General features: G+C 39.5%; 1 protein-coding gene across 3 annotated transcripts in view; it reads left to right on the top strand.

The window, feature by feature from the left end:
• CDH8 (cadherin 8) overlaps window positions 1-18,355 on the top strand; it is a 136,027-nt gene extending 117,672 nt beyond the window's left edge. For all 3 annotated transcript variants that reach the window (XR_015275460.1, XM_023934866.2, XM_086847847.1), the window contains 2 exons: window positions 14,476-14,727; window positions 16,297-18,355. Coding sequence is in view for 2 of the 3 variants with exons in the window: in XM_023934866.2 (XP_023790634.1) it covers window positions 14,476-14,727; window positions 16,297-16,790 (746 nt within the window). In the remaining variant the exon portion in view is untranslated. The remainder of the gene's footprint in view (window positions 1-14,475; window positions 14,728-16,296) is intronic.
• Window positions 18,356-20,241: the final 1,886 nt, after the last annotated feature.

The following is a 20,241-nucleotide window of genomic DNA, read 5'->3' on the forward strand; positions in this document are numbered from 1 at the left end:
GATGAGGGAATGGATTCGACAGCTGTGAATTTTCCTGCTGTAGGAGTTTCATCAAGCTCAGTAGTGTAACGTCCTTAGCTCTCTTTTCCCAGTTTATTGCATTGATTTCATAATAAATCTAAAGGAAAACAAGTAAGGGATAAAAAGGTTGTGAAAACAAAACAGGAGAACAAAAGAATTTGGTCAGTAAGTTAGCTTGAAAATCTGGTTTAGTAATAACATGGATGAAAGAAATAGCCAAGAAGAGCAAATTGAATCTTCAGTGTGACTTAATTTCAGACACATAATGGAAAATAGACATTAAATCAAGGTCTCAAGACTGAGCTGCTTAGCAGGCAGAAAGGTGGTGTTACTGAGTGCAGAACTTCTGTTCTAACAGCAGTAAGACCTGCTGTACCAGGTCTACCAGCACAGAGAGGCTGTGCAGTCTCCTCCCTGGGGATATTGCAGAGCCACATGGACACACTGCTGTGCCCTGGGCTCTGGGATGGCCCTGCTGGAGCAGGGAGGTGGCACCAGAGGAGCCCCCGTGGGCCCCTCCAGCCTCACCCAAACTGGGGTTCTGTGAAACATTGCTCCACCAACCTTAAAGGTTCCCTAAGTGAAAACATAACTCCTTAAAAACTCACAACACCCATGATTATGATATTCTTGGACTTTGTTTCATAGTAGTATTTCTAGCTAAATGAATATATAATATTTGGAGATAATTTTCCAGATTTTTAATCAGCTACCTTCTGAAAGAGTTAAGAGATTTCTAAGTACCACTTCTGGCTTGATGGGTATCAGATCTGACTCCTCCAGGTTTCTGCAAAAAGCAATTTTTGTAGTGGAAATCTTCATGGACAATGCACTGACTATGTTTGATTACCTGGAAATTGGTTTAATTCTGAGTAAGTGGAATGATGTCCTGAGGCCAAAGGTTCTGGTAGAACCTCTGCCCTATCACCACCTCAGTATATTACCCAGCAGAGTCATATTGTATCTAAGTTCTCCTGTGTTCTCCTCATGGTTAGCTTTTGTTTTGTTTCAAATATTTGGATTTTATCCCTAAACAAGAATCCTTCCCTCCCTCCCTTCCTTCCTCTCTTTATATATGTATTGGTTGCTCTCATTAGGGAATATCTCTTTATTTTGTCATATCCTAAACACAGACTGTTGAGGATGAATTTATTAGTTGCTTTAATTGCACTTTTGTCAGTTAATGAGAAACTAGATAGGAGTCTCATTTTAAACTATCAGTTGCAGTAAAGATTAGAAGACCACCAACACTATTCTACTAGAGGAAGAGTAAACAGGCTAAAAGTGAAAACAATTTAAGCAGGAATCCTCACATAATAACTGTAAATTTTTCCTTTGATTAGGAAAAAATCTCCTTTTGGCATTATAGCAGACTATTTGCACGTGGATCTTCTATTAAAAATAGAAGGTATTGATTTTTCACACTTAGCTTTAAGGCTTATCTGATTAACTATTACACAACTGACATTATAATGTGAGCTTAAAAGGCTCAGATCATGTTCCAGTTTGCATCTTGTTTTGAACCAATTCCACAAGTGTTTTACACAAGGAAGGAGTTACTGCTGGAATCACTGTCATTGTTCCTACAGGGTGACCATGACATTATTATGTGAATTCTGTGTCTCTGCATTTTCCTCAACCTGTCTGGTGTGCTGAAATAAGTTTATATTTTATATTTTACATACCCTTTTATTTCCTTCTTACTCATTTTGAAGAGGTGACTGTTTAAGAACGTGTTGTATTTCTCTGTCACAGCAAATAGAGCAGTGACACACTGAAGGAAACATGAATTTTTTTAATGATTTTTTTACTACAGCTTCTGACATCAACCTTTAGAGAACAAGGGGGACAAAACTTTTTTTTTTTTTTTAGTTGGTTGTGGGTTTTGTACCACTTAGGTTATACATATATATGTATATAGGTTATTTTTCTATCAACTCCTGATTTCGCCATTTTTATGGGTGATCTTGTTGTAAAATATGTCACTTTGTTGGTCTTCATTTAATTCTGTCTAATTAGGATGTACTTTATTTGGCAAGCAGCCAGTAATTAGCGACATATTTATGGAATTATTAGCATGTAATATTTATATAATAAATCTGCCAAGAAGGCAACCCATTCAGAGGGCAGGGAAGAGGTAGAATACATGATTTGACTGATCTTACCCACAGAGCCAAGGGCAGCAATGAAATGAGATGCATCAGTTGACCTGTCTAGTCTGGGGAGAGAGTTTGCATATCCTAAAATGATAGGATGTGCACACTTGGTAATCAGCACTGATTAGAGAGGGAGTGAAGATGGGCCCCTGTTTGAAGTGAGATAATAAGGCAGCTTGTTAGGGAGAGATAAATAGAACTTGAAGAAAAGGACCAGATGTCTGCTTGATGGCACTGAAGAGGAAGAGCTCGTGGAGTCCTCCAAAGGTAACTGATGGATTGCAGGGATCAGGGAGCAGTGGGAGCTGTTTGCAGAGAGTAAAGGCTGAGCCCCCAGCCTGGCCTGCTGAGCCCTGGGCTCAGCCTGGCAAACTTCACTCTGCCTGTAGGCTGAGGGCTGTACATGATAAACAGTAATGGGAACTCGGGAGGTTTGGGATTTTTTGCGTATCTGACTCCAAGAGCTAAGCCAGGAATGAAGTCCTCTTGGTGGAGTTTTGAGTAGTTTGCTGTTGAAGTCATAAACCTTAAAAAGAGCACCAACAGTAATCTCTGAATGCTGATGGAAGTTCTCTGTTCGAAGGATATTGGGCTGTCTGGAACATGAACACTGAATTTTTTCTTCTCTTTAATGACATAACAATTTCACATCACTTTGGTAAACACAGATAAAACTATCTGGCTTTGTGCTGTGCAAATTCTCATTCAATCTAACCTAAAACTGAAGCTGAAGTATAGGTTATTTGAAATAATAAAAAAAAATAAAATGAATTAATGTAGCCTTTTTCCAACTTGCTGCTCCTTAACCTTGCTTAGCTGGGTCCTGTCACTTTCTATAACATTTTCATCCATTATATGGGACCCTCCTGTAAACTATGCAGTGTTCCCCAGCGAAGATTAAGACTTTGTGATCTCAGAGCAGTCTGCAGAAGTGATGGATTTTTGCTTGAGCAATTGTTGTGGAGTTTGGAACACTTCTGTTTAGCTTGGCTATGGGTTTCCTGTATGAATTTGGATAAAACACTGAATCACTGTGCTGCCATTGTGCTGTGCAAACACTGCAGAGCTGGGAGCAGTTCCCTGGGGGCTGGAAAAGGCTGAGTTTCAGGAGTTCTCTAAGGGAGAGGTATTTTGGATTCTTCTGAAAGTCCCAGACAGGAAACTTGGGGAATTTGCTTGTCAGGGGACGAGATGGTGGAGCCCAGTCTGATGGCAGCTGAGGTCTTGTGGCACCTTTGATATGACCTGCAGTACTGAATACAGAGGGAGGTAGTTTAGACTCAGTTCTACACCTGCCATCTCCTTCTGTATCATCTTTATCTAATCCACTTTGTTACAGCTTCTTTGTACTAATATTTTCTATTTTTAAATGAGAAAAAAAGAACAAATCAACTTTTTCTTGTCTTGTGCCTTTTTTGTGCTAACAGGCAAGATCAAAAGATGTAGTTGCTAAAAACTTTATAGAGTTCTAATACAGTCTATCTAGCAGAACCACTTGCTTCAAAAATTCATATATAGACCATAGATTTTTCAAAACTAAAATGATTTTTCTTAAATCCTTTTTTTTTTTTTTCCCAGTAAGCAAGCATAACTTTTTCAAAGTATCTACTGGGTTTTTTCTGCTCACCTTTTTGACTTTATATGTTTTTTCTTCATTATCACAGAGGTCTTTTTGGCATATGGAGATATATTTTCTTCTGCCAGCAGAATCCCCATCTCTTCTAATATTTTTATGTGATCATGCTTTGTATTTTTATTGCAGCTTCTACCTAAACACTTCACTTGTACTTTATCAGATTCTTCATCACAAATTAGAAGACAACAAGGAACCATTTGCAAGGTGTTCTCTCAGCTTACAGGTTGTTTATGTATTTATATCTCATAACTTCTCTTCATGGGATGAAAAGAAACACTGAATAAGATGTCTCTTGTTTTGTCCCATTTATATTTCAATTGTGAATACAAAGGTTTTTAGAACTCCCATCCTTGGAGATATTCAGAAGCCACCTGGACAAGATGGGCTCTGGGTAGCTGTGGTGAGCAGGGGCTGGACCAGGTGACATCTGGAGGTCCCTTCCAACCTCACTCATCCTGTGATTCCATGAGAACTCTAAACAACTTCTCAACTGCTGCTGTAGTTTTCATAAATTCACCCATGTTAGCATTGACTTTGTAACATCTCTGTGGTGAATTCATGTGCTGACATCTTTCCCTGGCTCCTCCTTTCCAAGTTCTGTGCTGTTTCCCACCATGTCCAGAGCTAAGGCAGGGTCTTGCACTCTGTCCTGGGCTTGCAATCTAAATTCAGATGTGTGTGTGTTCCTGCTTTGATTCTCCATATTCCAGCTGTGTATCCCAGTCTGGAATTTGTGGCTCTTCCAGGCTTTTTCCATGTAATGTTTGCATGCTGTCTGGAAACATTCCAAGGAGTATCTGTGATGTTTCATTTGAAAACTTTTTCAAACTATTCCACTCTATAGATGGGTAATTGTTTTATTTTTCACACACTGGAATTCCTTCTCTGGATGCCTTTTGCTCTTCCCTGCATTTCAAAAGGCCATGAGTTTTCCCCATGGGAATCACATCCTTGGTGAGAGGTGTGCCTGTAATAAGGCATCCTGTGAAACCTTTGGGTGTGAGACAGAGGTCTAAATTACTGCCATTAATGGTCTGATGATAACAAATTGTTATTGTTATATGTAATCTGCATATCAGAATGTCTTTCCAAAGTCATTATCATGCTGCCTGTGTGCCCAGGGGCAATGTTAGACCATAACATTTCAGTCTTTCAAATTACAAAAAGCTAATATAACTCTTGATGACATTTACAAAAATGTATAATGGCACTCCTTTCAGGGCTCTCACAGAAATTATTCTCAGGGAACTTCAAGGGAGTTCTGCGTGTATAAGAACTGCAGAATCTGGCACTTTTTACAGTCAAAGCCACATTTTTTTCTTCAGTGGCACCAGCTCAAGAAAATGTTAAGTCAGAATTGTTTTTAATTTATTTTCTGACTTAAAATGCCCTGGCCAACGTAAGCTGTATTTAACTTTCAATGCTCTTTGGCAGAGAGTCCACATTCTAAATTTCTTTTCATAGGAAGTTGTTATGTCAGAGTTATAAACCTCTGAAAATTGGCATTTTGTAATGGAAGTGCTGACAAGACCTTTATTACACCAGTACAAATAGGCAGCATTCCAATAAATGCTGGTTGCTGTTTTTATAGTCTGCTGGTTGCTTTCTGCTGCTGTATTTCAAAGTGGACATTAAGTAAAAAGTAAGTGGCATAATAGAAATACATTGGTAGGGCTGGAATTTGGCTTTCACTGTTGCAACAAAACTTCAGTGTGGTTGAGAGGTCTGATTAGAGATTTAGTTTTTAAGGGCTGGTGTATGATTTACTGGTAAATTGTTTTAAATCCTTACCAAGCCCCTGTGTACATTCAGCACAGAATTGGAATGGGAAAGGTGATTATCATGGCATGGAGAGGTGGATGTTAAATTACTTCGATGGCAAGAACACATCACATCTAAGACCTAAATGGTTCCTACTTAAGTTTTATGTTTTTTACTGTGATATTCACAGTTCACATTGCAGAAAGAAAGATTCACCTCAAACATCCATGATTGTCTTCGCAGTCACAAGGTCTGTGAACTTTTCCAGACCTAGAAGTCACTGATGTAAGAATTGGAGGATGTGTGAGAAGTGGGGAAGCTGAAGAATATGGGTGGGAACTCTTGAAATTTTTCCATCACCTACCCAAAGCACTCTGAATTTCCCTGAACCTGGTGGAGATTTAGCTCTACACAGAAGAGAACAGGCAGTCAGTGCAATGTTTAAAGCTGTCACCGTGGCCTGAGGGGCTCAGATCCCTGTCTGCCACCAGCATCTCCTCCCACACTGCACTTGTTAGGTAGGTATTCATAGAAAGATCAAGAATCCATTATCCCTCCAAGGAAAAGAAGATGACACAGCCTTGGGATAGCTTGGCATTTTTATTTATCCTTGCAGCATTTTTGTTGGAATCTGGTAATACAGTAATGGAAAGTTCTTGGTTCAAATGCAAAATATAGGCATTATTTTATCAAAGCACTGTAAAACACCGTCTCACTTTCTGAAACTTTTTTGGTTAAAATAACAAGAGAATAGAATTAACTAGAATATGTAGATTTCAAAAATGATCCATCAGTCTATGCAAATTGCTGTGTTAATAATGTATTTTTAATGCTGAGCACATTTGACAGCCATTTCATCTCTCTTTCTAAACCAGAGCTTGGCAACCTGCATTAATTCTTACACTTTACAGATGTACCATTCAATGCACGTGCCATGTAGTGATGTGATCCAAATAAAGTAAAGCATGTCAAAGCAGTGGCATTATTAGTAAACAGCTTTGTGACTGGCTGCTGGAATACAGGAGAGAAAAAGGAGAGGCAAAATCAGTCCTGTTTTAGCACATCTCACACCCTCTCTGGCCCGGATTTGCTTCCTATTAATAATAATAATTGAGATGATAATTGAGTGCCAAGCCTAAGTGGCACCAGGGCCTTGGAAGAGATGAGTGGACAAAGCAGAGTCAGTGAGATTCACTCAGGTGTGTTGGTGCAGCTCAGACAAGGTGGAGCTTAAACAGACCCAGAACCCAAAATTTCCTGCTTTGACTTGTTCTATGTGTCTGTAAATTTAAAAGAGAGAGGTATCATGTTCTAATTATTCTCCACCCCATTACCAATAAAACTGGTATTATTTCACTCAGTGCATGCTTTTACATCATTATTTCTTTGGCAGGGATTTTCTGTCCTTTCTTCAGTGAGTTAAAAATCCAAGGTACAAAATACAAGAGTTGCTGCTGATAGTCTGCAAGGGACCATATAGTTATGTTTGATTATAGCTCTGCTGGACTAAAGGTCAAAGGAAAGTTTTAGAATACTTAAGAGACAATTATCTAAAGTTCAGACTTTTCCAAAGGAATAGAACTAGAAATTATACATACTATTATCTAAAGTTCACATTTTCAAAGGAAAAAGGTAGGAGGAAATGCTTATTCATCATCACTTTGCTGTTAATTTGTCTGGCTTTTTTTTTTTTTTCCTTCTCTCAAGAATTTATTTACTACAAGTTCTGTATTACACAGTAGTGCTAACATAATTATTCCCCTTTCCAAGGAATTTTAACATATAAGAATGATGTATACATGATTAAATATTACTTTGCTCGTGATTCAAAATTCCCAGCAGTACTTTTTATTTCTGCAAAGGACTACATGGAAACGTGTTTAGGTTTTTTTATTCATTAGTTGATTCAGCTCCTCAGTTCTGGCATAAACTGTTATTATTTAAGCCAACTGGTACAGAGGAGAAAATAATCAAAGATACAAAATATGTGACATTTTCCAATTATTCTTCTACCAATACATTTTCTCACATGAAAAACTTTGTCTTTCCCTGTGTTCTTATTGGTGTTTTAAGGGATTGCAGAAATTCCAGCTCTATAAAAAAACCCAAAATCATTCAAGTGTTTGTTAATTTGTCATAGGAATGCTTTGTGAATTGCCATTAAATATGCTAGTGTGGAATACAGCCTGCTGTGGGGCAGGAAAGGGAATTTGATCAAACAGCTGAATTTTTATGACAAAATTTTTTTTTCTTCTGCAGCTGATGTCTGCTATCAAATTTGATAGCAACCATCAATCTGCTTTTTTGAAGACATCACAAATTTTTGATATTTATGAAAAGCAGGTCAGTTTGGAATACCTGTGGATGCTTCAGTGCCCATATGGTTTGGCCATCATAAATCAGGAAAAATATACTGTAAAAACAGCCTCTCTTTATTTTCAGGTGATTTTGTAAGCCTTCTGTTTGACTAGAACATTTATGCCTTATTAAGCATTTATTAGATTTATTTATTAGATTGAGCAAAAGGTCCTTTTTCTTGTAAAATGTTCAAGAGCATTTTGTTTGAGGCAGTCATCAAGGAGGGCCTGGTACAGCTGTAAAATACACATGACACAGTTGTATATACTGATATATTAATATATACATATGTTATCATAAAAATGTATTTTTTATAAATAGAGCCATATTGAAAACAATAAGTTTAATCACAAACCAAAATTGTTATAGCAGTTCTAATGAACAAATAGATTATTTTTCTGCTACTAACTATTGCCAAATTTATAACTTACAAACTTTTAATTGTACCCTTTTAATCAAATATTCCTTTAAAATATGTTTCAGCCTGAGGCAGAAAAATTAAAAAACCCTGTCTTACATGGGTAATTCTCATAAAGCATTTTAATTTCATTCTTTTGGAAACAAGGAACTGATGCTTCCAACTTGTAGTAAAGAAATAAATCAGTTTTTCAGCTCAGGGTCGGTTTGTGAGCAGTGTTTTTTTACAAGGTGAACATGGATGAGGGTGTGCTTGGAGCTGTCGCTTCTGGTTCTTGTGGTGGATCAGAAAGATCAGGATTGTTCTTTCCCAGAGATTTTGTAATTGCAAACAGAAAAAAGAAATCCTGAAACAAGAGAGTTGGCACGTGTGGGACTGTGGGCAGTGGCTTGGGGCTGCTTTCGCTGGGTTTCTTTCTGCAGTGCAATCCCACCAATCTAAAGAGGTGTTATTTGTAAATCTTCTCCTAGAAAGAAAGCATGACTGAGAAAACATTCAAAAAGAATAAAGGTGACTTATACAGTGACTTTTTGAGACCCCTCTTTGTCTCTGGACAGTTTTTTTCACTCTAAAAAGGGGATTGGAATCTTCCTATCATCCACATTTCTCTGTCATTAGGTTTAAATTCTGAATAAAAACAAAAATACCGGTGTCAGAAACCATCTTTTAAAAATCTGTTTGACATTGTAAGGTCTCCACCAGTGAATATTAACAATTACAAGAGGCATATGCATATTAATTGTGGCTATTAATGATTATACAAAGCTGAAATGGCATCAACATTCTCTTGAATGTTCTCTTCTATTGCCTCTGCAGCTGGCTGCTGAGAGTTCTAGATCTCACATGCTTTCAAATGTCATGTGCTCTGGTTTCTGTGTTTTGCTAGTTTCCACTGAAACCTTGATGATAATAATTCAGTTGCTTGGTTATTTCAAGTTTGGAGTTTCTATTTAAGAATAGATGATGCTTTTGAACAGAGATTGGAGATGAATGGGCTGTCCGTGTCTTTTCCTTATCAAAAAAAGCAGGGAGTGTCACAGTAAGGATATTCCTGCTGCTCTTCTACTTGTGTCAAAGAGCTCTGTTTTGCAGAGAATCTGAGATTTTAAAATGTACAGAAAGATAGCTCCAATAAACAGGAAGAAACATATTTCTGCCATTCTGCTGTTTCCAGCTGTAGAGCTTCCCATTAAAATTCATTCTTCACATAAGTAATATATCCAGCGTAGATAACAACTTCTACCACAAAGTCCTTAATACCATTAATTATTTGATCTTTCTGAGGACATTAAAAAAGGGATAAAAAAAAGAAAGGCAGAGTTCTGTAGGTGTAAGGTGGCACAGCAGGGAAATCCACTGATCTCAACATATGAGAGACTGCAAGGGAATTAAAGAATTGCAATAATGTGTGCAGAGAAAATGATGCAAACTCACTGCTTCTGATTGTTACTTTTGTTCTTTTATTTTATTGTCTGGCTTAAAATTGCAAGTTTCATTCTTGCACAAAGTGGGAGGTGAAGGAGTTGACTCCTGCCTGCTAATTTCACATCCTGATTGCTGTCAATGCCATTAAAGTCACTTGTGTCCAGAAAATCCAGAAGTAGCTCTGTATTAAAATTACTGCATTTACATTTTCTCAGAATCTTTCATCCAAGAACCTCAAAAGAGATCTGAGAGATTTGAGAACAGCTGTGGAATCTGCAGAAAGCACTTGGCTCTCTGGTAATTGTTGTGGTTATGCAAACTACCTTTGTCTGGAAACCACACTGCACATCTTTCAAAGACCTTCTGCATTGTCAGTCTTTGTTCCAGCTGTGAGGGAGATATTCCCCAAACAGTCACGGTTATTTCAAGAGGCTGCTTGTAAATTTTAGAGACTGAGTGTCAGCCAGGGAGCTGAGCCACCAGGTTTTTAATGTGTAGAGTAGGCAGAAGTGAGCTCCAGCTCGGAGCTGTGGTTGTGCACGCCCAGAGCCGTGTCTCTCTGACCTGACACCGATGCTATGATGATTATTCAGATCTTACACCATTCCTGGAGCCTGCAGGACAGGCTGCAGCTCCTGCTCCATCCTGGTGGCTTGTACATCACCAGGGAGAGGGCATTCATAGGCTCATGACCTTCTCCAGCCCCTTCCCCGCAGAAAAGGGCACAGAATTCCAGGAGATTCATTGTGACAATGTCCAAGCCCCCTGGACACTGCCTCACTGGCTGGAGGAGCACACTCAGTGTCTCTTTGCCTGTGGCAGACAGCTCAGAGCTCTGTGAACAGAGAGCTTTGGGCGCTTCCTGCACGTGCTTTGCCCTGTTTTGCTAAAAGTACCATGAATAAATAAACAACCTGAGCAGTGCTATAATGAAGGATCAGTGGGTTAATTGGGAAGATGAGGGGAAGGAGATTGTCCCCTCTCCTGCTGAGCACCTGCTGCCAAGTTAATTCATGCAGCAGTGCTGGAGGCTGTTCCTGGAGGAGATTCCTGTTGTTTTGTCAGCTCCAGGAGAGGGGAATGTCCACAGAAAGGAGAAAGCAAATCAGATAAATTGAGTTTATTGCTGATCAGCTGCTAGGATTTATCTTCAAGTTCTAGGAACCAACTAAAATGTCAGCTAGGGAGTCATTGTTCTTCACTCAAAAGCCACATCTTCAGCAACACCAAGGTATATTTATTTTAAGACATAGCAACGAAGGGGAAAGAATTTATTGTTAAACAAAATTCCTAAGTCAAATGGAGGACTTGCTACCCATTGGCAAAACAATTTGGTCATTTCATTTTGCTTTTTGTATTTTCTGCTTGTCAGTTTCTTTTCTTTCCAGGCATAACATATTCACTTTTAGTCAAATATGGTTTCTAACAAAAACAAGCAGAAAACAAACAAACAAAACCCCAACTAACAACAAAAAATCCAACCAAACAAGTCATCTGTAAGAAAAGAAAGTTATTCTCTTCTGAATGGTTCTGACTGTCCAGCCATTGCAACTTAATTTGCACTTAACTAACAGTTATTATTCCAAATATCTTGCAACTCTTTTGCTTTCTCTCATTTCTTCTGAACTTGAATTGATAACCAGTACTGGTACCAGGTGGTTTCTTACACTCAGCAAAGCTTCACTGCTGGACACTTTATTTTCTCCATCTCTCCTCCCTCTCACTTTTTCTGCCCCTTTCTGTTTGTCTCTGTAGAGTACATCCTTTCTTTTTTCCCTCGGTTACACTCTGGTTTTGGCTTATTAGAATTTTCTGCAGCAGACAGGATGGCAGGGAGTGTCTCAGGAGGATGGAAAGGATCTGAAGCTGTTTCCAGCAAGTGCAGCTTCTCTTTTTTTGTTCCTTCCTAAAGCAGGTGCCTTTGCTGTTTTGCATATCTGTAAAGTGCAGGGCTGTTGGGCTCAGCACATCAATCCTGTGCTCCAGCTTGGGCAGAGAAGGACTGCAGCAGGTTCACAGGGAGAAACAGGCTGTAGCAGTACGGATTTTAGAGCTCTGTGTAATAGAACTGTAAAAGTCTCTGGAGTTCGGAATAAATGACTACAGATGTGACACCTCTGAGTGGGATTTGTCTCAAAGAAAGAGCTGGAAATTGAGCACCACTTAGTTCTTTTCTCTTTTGAAAGGTTAAAGCAAAAGGATTAAGGATACAGCTTATGCTGGGATATTTTTAATTTTGCAGGAGAATGACAATGGGCAGATGAATTTATTTTCCAGTATTTGAAGATAGGGAGGGGTGCCAAAGGGGAAAAGAAGGCTATCAGATCAAAAAAGGAACTTTAACACATCAGGTAGTCACTCTTACTTTGGTAAAGCTCTACACACCCATATTCAGGGAAACTGAGCTACAGGATTATATTTCCAGCATAACTTTTCCCTTTTTTCCCTGCAGAGAACAAGGATGGCACTGGAAGTGGTTTAACCTGCACACGTGTGTTAACACCTCTGGCACACCCAACCAAGGAGGAGTGCAGGGTTTGATCACTTCCAAATGTGTGTTAATTATTGACTTGAGACACACCTGACTTTTCCTCTGCAGCACACTGGCACATGTGACACTGGGTGTCATCAGGGACTTGGGTCCTATTTGAGTTGTCAGAATTCTTAAGAGCTTATACCTGAAATTTGTCTTCAGTAAACACATATGCTTCCTTTCATTTTAAAAAGGGCACAAGGAAGAGCTAGACTATTTATTTAGCTCCAGGGTGCCATCAGTTTTGATGTGACTGTTTCCAACTGGAATAGATAAAACCTCAGGATTCCTGTGGGTAAAAAAGAAATCATTAGGATTACTTTCTGTTCTGCAAAGTGACCATATTTATTCTGCTTTATGAAGGAGTTAATTTTTAGATTGACCTTCACGTGTTGCATAATCTAAATGTATGAAAAATGCTGAAATGGTTACATCATCTGCAATATAAATTATAACAAGAACCTCTCTAGACCAAGTAAATGTGATTGGTAAGTGATTCTGCTGTGGAAGGGATAGAAAATTATAGAATTACAGAATGGGTGGGAAGGGACCAGATCTTCAGGAGAAGCCTATTGTCATATGAGCACTCCTTGTTGTATTCTTTCTTCCCATGGAATGACATTTAGCATTGCACGTGTCCATTTTAGAACATAAAATATCAGGAGGCTTCCTTTTGTTCATGATGCATCAGGAAAATGAACCTCAACTCCTTCTTCCAAACAAGATGTGCAGCTTTATATTTAAATTGTCATTGCACACTCTCACACACTCACACACACATTCCTCTTCTGTGTGCCTCTGAATCTTTTTAAGAAACAAAACACAAACAGCAAACTAATGCAAGTCAACATTCAGTCTGTTAGTATAATTCCTAGTATTGAATTATTATTTTATTCCACAGAATAAAGCAGTCCAAAGTCAGAGAATATTTAAGTATATAGAGAAATCAGAATTTTCTGCATATTCGACATGCCACTAATCGTGGTTTATACCTGAGCACTATGACACATACAAGATTATTGATATCTGTGTGTGTTTGTAATTGTCTAGAACCTGTAATTTGTATAACTGTACAAATTAAAATCTGTATGATTACCCTAAGAAAAATCAACCTGTATTCATTTGATGGTGAACTGAGAACTGAGTAACTCTGAGAGATTTCACTGTGTAACTCTATGGCTGTGTAGGATGCCATGCAGTCAGATGCCTCTTTATATTTCTAAAATTAACTTTCTTCATATGTGTGCAGAAGTAAGAATGTCTTAGACTCATTTCCTGTCTGCCTCCATGGGAGATACAGCCTGGTTTGATCTCTTTTCTTCTTTGAGGCCAAATAAATGTTTAGATCACTCAAAATTAGGCCCACAACTTGTAATGTATTTAGCTTTTCTTTTGTCTTTGTATAAAAAAGAAGAATTGTTTATAGCAGTGGAAAATGTGCAGTTCATGGTTGTAAAGAAAGGAATATTTGTGTTAATTGGTGAATATGCTTTAAGTTTGGCTTACTTTAATATCTCATTTCCCTCTTGCTTTACTGGCTGGATTTTTATGACTGTGTGACTTGAAAAAAATGTGGTGAATCATGATGGGAATATCTGTAGTGCTGAACGCAGAGGAGAAATAAGGGAATGCCATCATCAATTCTGACCATGTGACACAAGAAAATGGGTATATTGCACTTCTACATGCAGCTGGACAGAAAAGGGAGGCATTTCTGTGCCATGTGCTGCTGGCACGAGGAGCTTGTGGAACCTCACTGTCTCTGGAGGACACAAAATGATTCACACAGACACCTCTCAGTGTCAGGACAGAAAAACAGTCCCCTATTCTCTGACTTCAGTATTTATAGATTCTCAGCAATGAGCAGGGATTGGATAATTGTTACCACCTTCTAACACACACTGGTCATGAGAAACATCCATCAAAAGACGTTTCTTAGAAGGAATGTGATAAACAACTTATGTTTATAGAACTTTCATGGGAAAGTAACTAGAACTATGAAAACATTATCAGAAGGCTTCAGTTTCTAGGGGGACATATAAAAATAAAAACCAAAAATGACCAATATTGCAAACAATCAGCAGGCTGTAGTTTCAGGGTGATCCCTCCAGGTTTCCTGCACTGGGAAGGGCTGTGCTCTGAGCTGCTGCCGATCTTGCCTTTGCAGATAACACGCTGAGCATCCTGGCCAAGCACAGCGGCTTCAGCCGGCAGAAGCAGGAGGTGTACCTGCTGCCCATCGTCATCAGCGACAGCGGCTCGCCCCCCATGAGCAGCACGGGCACGCTGACCATCCGCGTCTGCGGCTGCAGCAGCGACGGCATCGTCCAGTCCTGCAACGTGGAGGCCTACGTGCTGCCCATCGGGCTCAGCATGGGCGCCCTCATCGCCATCCTGGCCTGCATCATCCTGCTGCTCGGTGGGTGCACAGACCCCCTTCCCACCGCCTGCGAGGGGTGGCTTCCCACAGACACTCCTGTCCCACACCACCTGCTGCAGGGCTGGATCCCTCAGCTGCTCAGAGCTGGACACAAGCAGAGAGAGCAAAGTCCGGTTCTGAAGCAGTCACACACACGAGTTACAGGAGAAACAGGTGTGGAATGGGAAAATTCAGATCAGGGTGTTGAGCGGCAAGGTGAATAGTGGACTGCCCCATGAAAATGGATCTGTTGTATGTTCTAAGACTTGCATGAATCATGGGATCATAGAATGTCCTGAGTGGGAAGGGACCCACAGGGATCATGGATGCAGCAGCCCCTGGCCCTGCAGACCCCCCAGCAATCCCCCTGGGCATCCCTGGAGCGCTGTCCAAAGGCTCCTGGAGCTCTGGCAGCCTCCTGCCCATCCCTGGGGAGCCTGGGCAGTGCCAGCACCTCTGGGGGAAGCAGAACCTTTCCTGATCTCCAGCCTGAGCCTGAGCCTGAGCCTGAGCCTGAGCCTGAGCCTGAGCCTGAGCCTGAGCCTGAGCCTGAGCCTGCCCTGGCTCAGCTCCAGCCTCTCCCTGGGTGCTGTCCCTGGCCCAGAGCAGAGGTGGGAGCTGCCCCTGCAGCTCTGGGGATCTCTGCCCTCAGCTCCTCTGCTGCAGCTGGACCAGCCCAGTGCCCTCAGCTGCTCCTCAGGTGGCCCCTGCAGGCCCTTCCCCAGCCCCAGCTCCCTCCTTTGGATGCTTTCTTCCAGCTTTATCTCTTTCCATGATATATATTTGTATTTGTGTATTTCTATTATGAGTTTATTCTGGATTGTAATGGCACAAAAGACAGTAAAGCTTTACAAGGTAAGCACTGTGGTATGTTTTAATAAAAGATGCAATGTTTGTATACAACATCAAGTAAGCGAGGGAGAGAACAGTGAAAGGAGATTCCTATTTCTGCACTTTGCAGCTTCACTTTGTGACTGAGATTTACATCAGTAACTGAGGCTTCAGCATTAAGCTGCAAAAACAAGCAGAACCCATTTAGAGTTTTTTATGCATCTGTCCACAATTCTGAAATTGAGCTAAGCTCTTTCTTTCTCACTTATTTTCTCACTCTCTTTTTAGTTACATAATAGGGGTCTTGCAACAGGTAGAGAAAATACTGATTCCATTCTCCCCTTAGGGCTATGTTTTCAGAAAAACACTCTCTTATTTTTGAAAACACCATCCCTAATGTAGATCATTATACACTATGTGAGTAATGATAGCCCAACTTCACTTCCGAAGGGAAAAGTTGAGGCTCAGAATTAGAAGTATGAGAAATCTTATTGCTCCTATAAAATTGAGCATCAGATGTAAATACAAGCTGATAATCAAAGATTATCTGACTAATCAGAGCTTCTGATCAAATTTCCTTCATGTGAAGGGGGTTGAAGTTGTAGGTCTTTCAGCTTTTCACCCTCACTACTCCCAATTCCACCAAAAGCAGCCTCTCAGCTCCCCCAGCTGCACTCACCGTGTGGTGTTTGGATTGGAAGTGTTGTGCCTAATCAGCTTGTGGTGCTCTCTTTGCAGTCATTGTGGTGCTGTTTGTGACACTGAGAAGACACAAGAATGAGCCTCTAATCATCAAAGACGATGAAGATGTGAGGGAAAATATCATCCGCTATGACGACGAAGGAGGTGGAGAGGAAGATACAGAAGCGTTTGACATTGCAACTTTGCAAAATCCGGATGGAATTAATGGATTTTTGCCCCGCAAGGATATTAAACCTGATCTTCAGTTTATGCCCAGGCAGGGTCTTGCACCTGTTCCTAACGGTGTTGATGTTGATGAATTTATTAATGTAAGGCTTCACGAAGCTGATAATGATCCCACAGCTCCGCCATATGACTCTATCCAGATTTATGGCTATGAAGGAAAGGGGTCAGCGGCTGGTTCCCTTAGTTCCTTGGAGTCCTCCACATCAGACTCAGACCAGAATTTTGACTACCTCAGTGAATGGGGTCCTCGCTTTAAAAGACTCGGAGAACTTTACTCAGTCGGAGAAAGTGACAAAGAAACTTGACAGTGGATTACAAACTTTTTCCCTGTTGACTTAATGATCATGTAATATTCTAGGGCCACTGCTGTTAGTTAAAACTAATGTGGCTTTTTGTTTTAGAGGCAAGTTTAGCGCCAGTCATCTATAAAATCAACTACATTGTAATGTTGAACCAAAAAAAAAAGTATATGTTAGGAGGTTAAGTCTTGTGGAGTGTGAAGTAAAGTATGTGGAGTGTCTAGAAGTCTTTGGATATTTGATATTCACTTGACCACTCTGAAGATGGAGATTTGGATCTTTGATTATCTTCAGTGAGTTGAAAAGAACAAAAAAAGAAATTGGTGCTCTCTTAGGAAACGGACTTGCAGGGATTTGCTGTTGAACAGTAGCTCCTGCCCAGTATGTGTAAAACTAAAGGTTTGTTTCTGCATTGCCAACAAAGATCCCGCCACAGAAATGTTCAAAGCAATATCTTGGTCTTCTTAGCAATGCTGAGCAGAAATGGCATTGCCAATTCCTACTGGCTCCTACTGTGCAGTGACCATCCATTGTACATACAGTAATTGTTGGCCACGTAACCACAGACTGAATATCATCTTTAAATATTGTGTCAAGCCTTAAAATATTCACATGTTCTTAATCCATTCCAGTGATGGGTAATAAATGCTACTAATGTGTAGAGATTCAGAGGCAGGGCTGCAAAACCTTGCTTCACAAAAGGATCTTTTTCTAGAAGAAGGATCAACCCTGTGCTTCGTCTTCTGAAAGAAAAAACTGTGAAATGGGATGGACTTACATAAATGAAAGAATTGCTGATTTTATTGCTAAAGATCGAATTTATTTGTTTAATCTTTGAAATAAATATTTTATTGATGTCCATTACTGCTTTTATTTATTAAGACTGATAATCTATAGAGTAAGATTATGAAGAAAACTAAATTATATCAGTTAGATTTTTTTCTCTCTATATAATGAATGTTTCATACATGTACATTTTGAAAAGAAAAAATGACAAATTGTTGCAGGTTAAAGCAGTTCCCTGTCCATTTGCAGTAGCTGAATTTTAAGAGAATGCTGGCAGGCATTAAACCTAGCCAGAGAAAACTTTTGACAGTTTTATATCTTCTTCATAAATCTAGTACCTGGTGTTTTTAATACAAGCACAAACAGCTGGAAGTAAACTGGTTCATGTGAATATTTAAACTATAGACTTTTAGAAATCCACACATAACACAGTACAGTAAAAAAAAACCATGCTTATAGTTCTCCACTGTATTAGAGCAGGAACCAGTGTGTACATAATTTTACTGCTTCTGTTATTAGCATTTTTTTCTATAATATTCATAGTGATGCACCAGGGCTCTTGCACACAGAGAAAGAACACTAGAAGCTGCAAGCATACTCAATTTGTAATGCAAACTTGCCATTTAGAAGTAGCAATTGTATAAGAAAACTACGTATTACATGCAAATCATTTTAATTTTCTACTTTGTTTTGGAGCTATATTATCGTTTGTTTATTTACTCCATGTATTGTATTCAGAGAAACTCCTGTATTGTTTCCTACTTTGTGAAATATATTTTTATAAATACTTTTCTTGTTATTGCTTTTCTTTCAGGTTTCCCTGAGCACTGCAGAAATTATTCTTCCAGAATAGCTTCATAGTTTTTTGAGGGATGTAGTTTCTTCAAAATCATTCATTTATCAGTTGAATACAGACAAAATAGTAAAAAAAAAAAAAAAAAAAAGAGGAAAAAAAGGAGAATATTTGAAACAATTTTTATCAGTGATTGCAGAATTTTGACAGTGATGGGAGCACAGGAGTTAGGAGTGTCTGATTCACTACACCATGCTGAAAAACAGCCTCACATGATTTTTGTTTAAGCATTGCTGGTTAAGACAACCCACTGACTTGAAGCTCCTCAATAACACTTGTTCTGCAAACAAAGAATTCTTAACACATCACCCCCAGTTTTGCCTGTATTTCAGATGTTAACATTGGCTTTGCTTCAGCTGCAGCACGACTTGGTTTAATGACTGTGGGCAACTTATGCATTAATGCCACTTTGATATATATTATGAAAGTTTTATTGAAATTCGTGAAGTACCAAACACATTGAAGTTATGCTGCATTAAAAAAAAAAATTATTTAGAATTACTGAGTCTAAAACTTTTGGTGAAACACTGAACTAAACAGTAAAGTCCTCTAAGGGTAGGAAAGAAGCTATCCTGGAGATTTTAGTGAAATCAAACATATTTCTGTAAATAACTACAAGAAAAATCAAGCACACTCTTGCTCAGCACTTGCTCTGGGTGCCAGGGTGTTCTGAGCTGCCATGGCAGATCCAACACCAGGAAAGGGATTGGGAACTGAGCCACTTTCTGGTGCACATCCAGTCCTGGGAGCCAGGGAAGGTGCTGTGAACGTGGATCATTGTCTGGGGCCGCATCAGCGTCCAGGGCAAGGCACTCTGCGAGTTAGAGGCTACACTGGAGAGTTTAGCAAAGCTCTTTTGTAGGAAAACTCACAAATGGAAACCCTTCTGATTGCCTTTCTGATTGAAAGTTCCATCTGAGACCACGACAGTGCATTCAGTAATAAGATTTCCAGGAAAAAAATCCCATCACTGGCCCTGTAGGAGAGGCAAAGCATGACAGAAATCTCATCATTGTCAGTCAAAAAGACATGGGAGTCACTGCAGCTGGGCAGAGCTCTAAATTGGGCATTTCTACAGGTTTTAAACAGGAATAGCTACAATGCAAAGGGGAGAGGAAGAATTCATGAATTTCTGACCTGTCAATAGAGATGTGTTGTTTCTTGTGTCATTGTCTCCCCACCGAAGGGAAATGATTAATTCTGCAAACTAATTCCATGTAATTTGAATATAAAATTTATACCAATACGTGTTAGAGGGTTAAATGTCAATCATTCAATTTTTCCAGTACTTCTCCTTTTTCTGACAATTAACTCAGCATAGAATGATTTTGGATAGCAGCAGTATTTAGGGGGATTAGATCATCCTGTTCTACATTTCACATCTAGATTTAGCCATATTAGCGACACTCTTTTTAAGCATATAAAAGTGCAATCTTTTTCAACATTTAATTAGCAATTGACTCATTGCAAGTGACAAGGAAAATGCATTCAATTAGAATTATTAATACTGATACATTTGAGAAGTAAATATTCAAAAATCTTTTGCAAGTCCCGAGTGCCTTAGAGTCCCATTGATCCTGGCCTGCCTTCACCTGGCTGTGCCTCACATCATTTGTCACAAGCACTGAGGTAAATCATCCCACCCATGAGAGCTGGAATTCTGTGCACATTGTAAGGACACAAAATTCAGCTCAGGCATTTCAATAGGAAAGTGCTGTGAAGGGAATGTGTGCACATGTTTATTAAATATAACTGGGATGGCTGGAGGTCCTCAAGGTGCCTTGTCCTTTCCAGCAGCTGAAAGCAGAGGCTGTTTGT

This window comes from Cyanistes caeruleus, chromosome 12 (assembly GCF_971803275.1).
Source record: "Cyanistes caeruleus chromosome 12, bCyaCae1.hap1.1, whole genome shotgun sequence".
Taxonomy (NCBI): Eukaryota; Metazoa; Chordata; class Aves; order Passeriformes; family Paridae; genus Cyanistes; species Cyanistes caeruleus.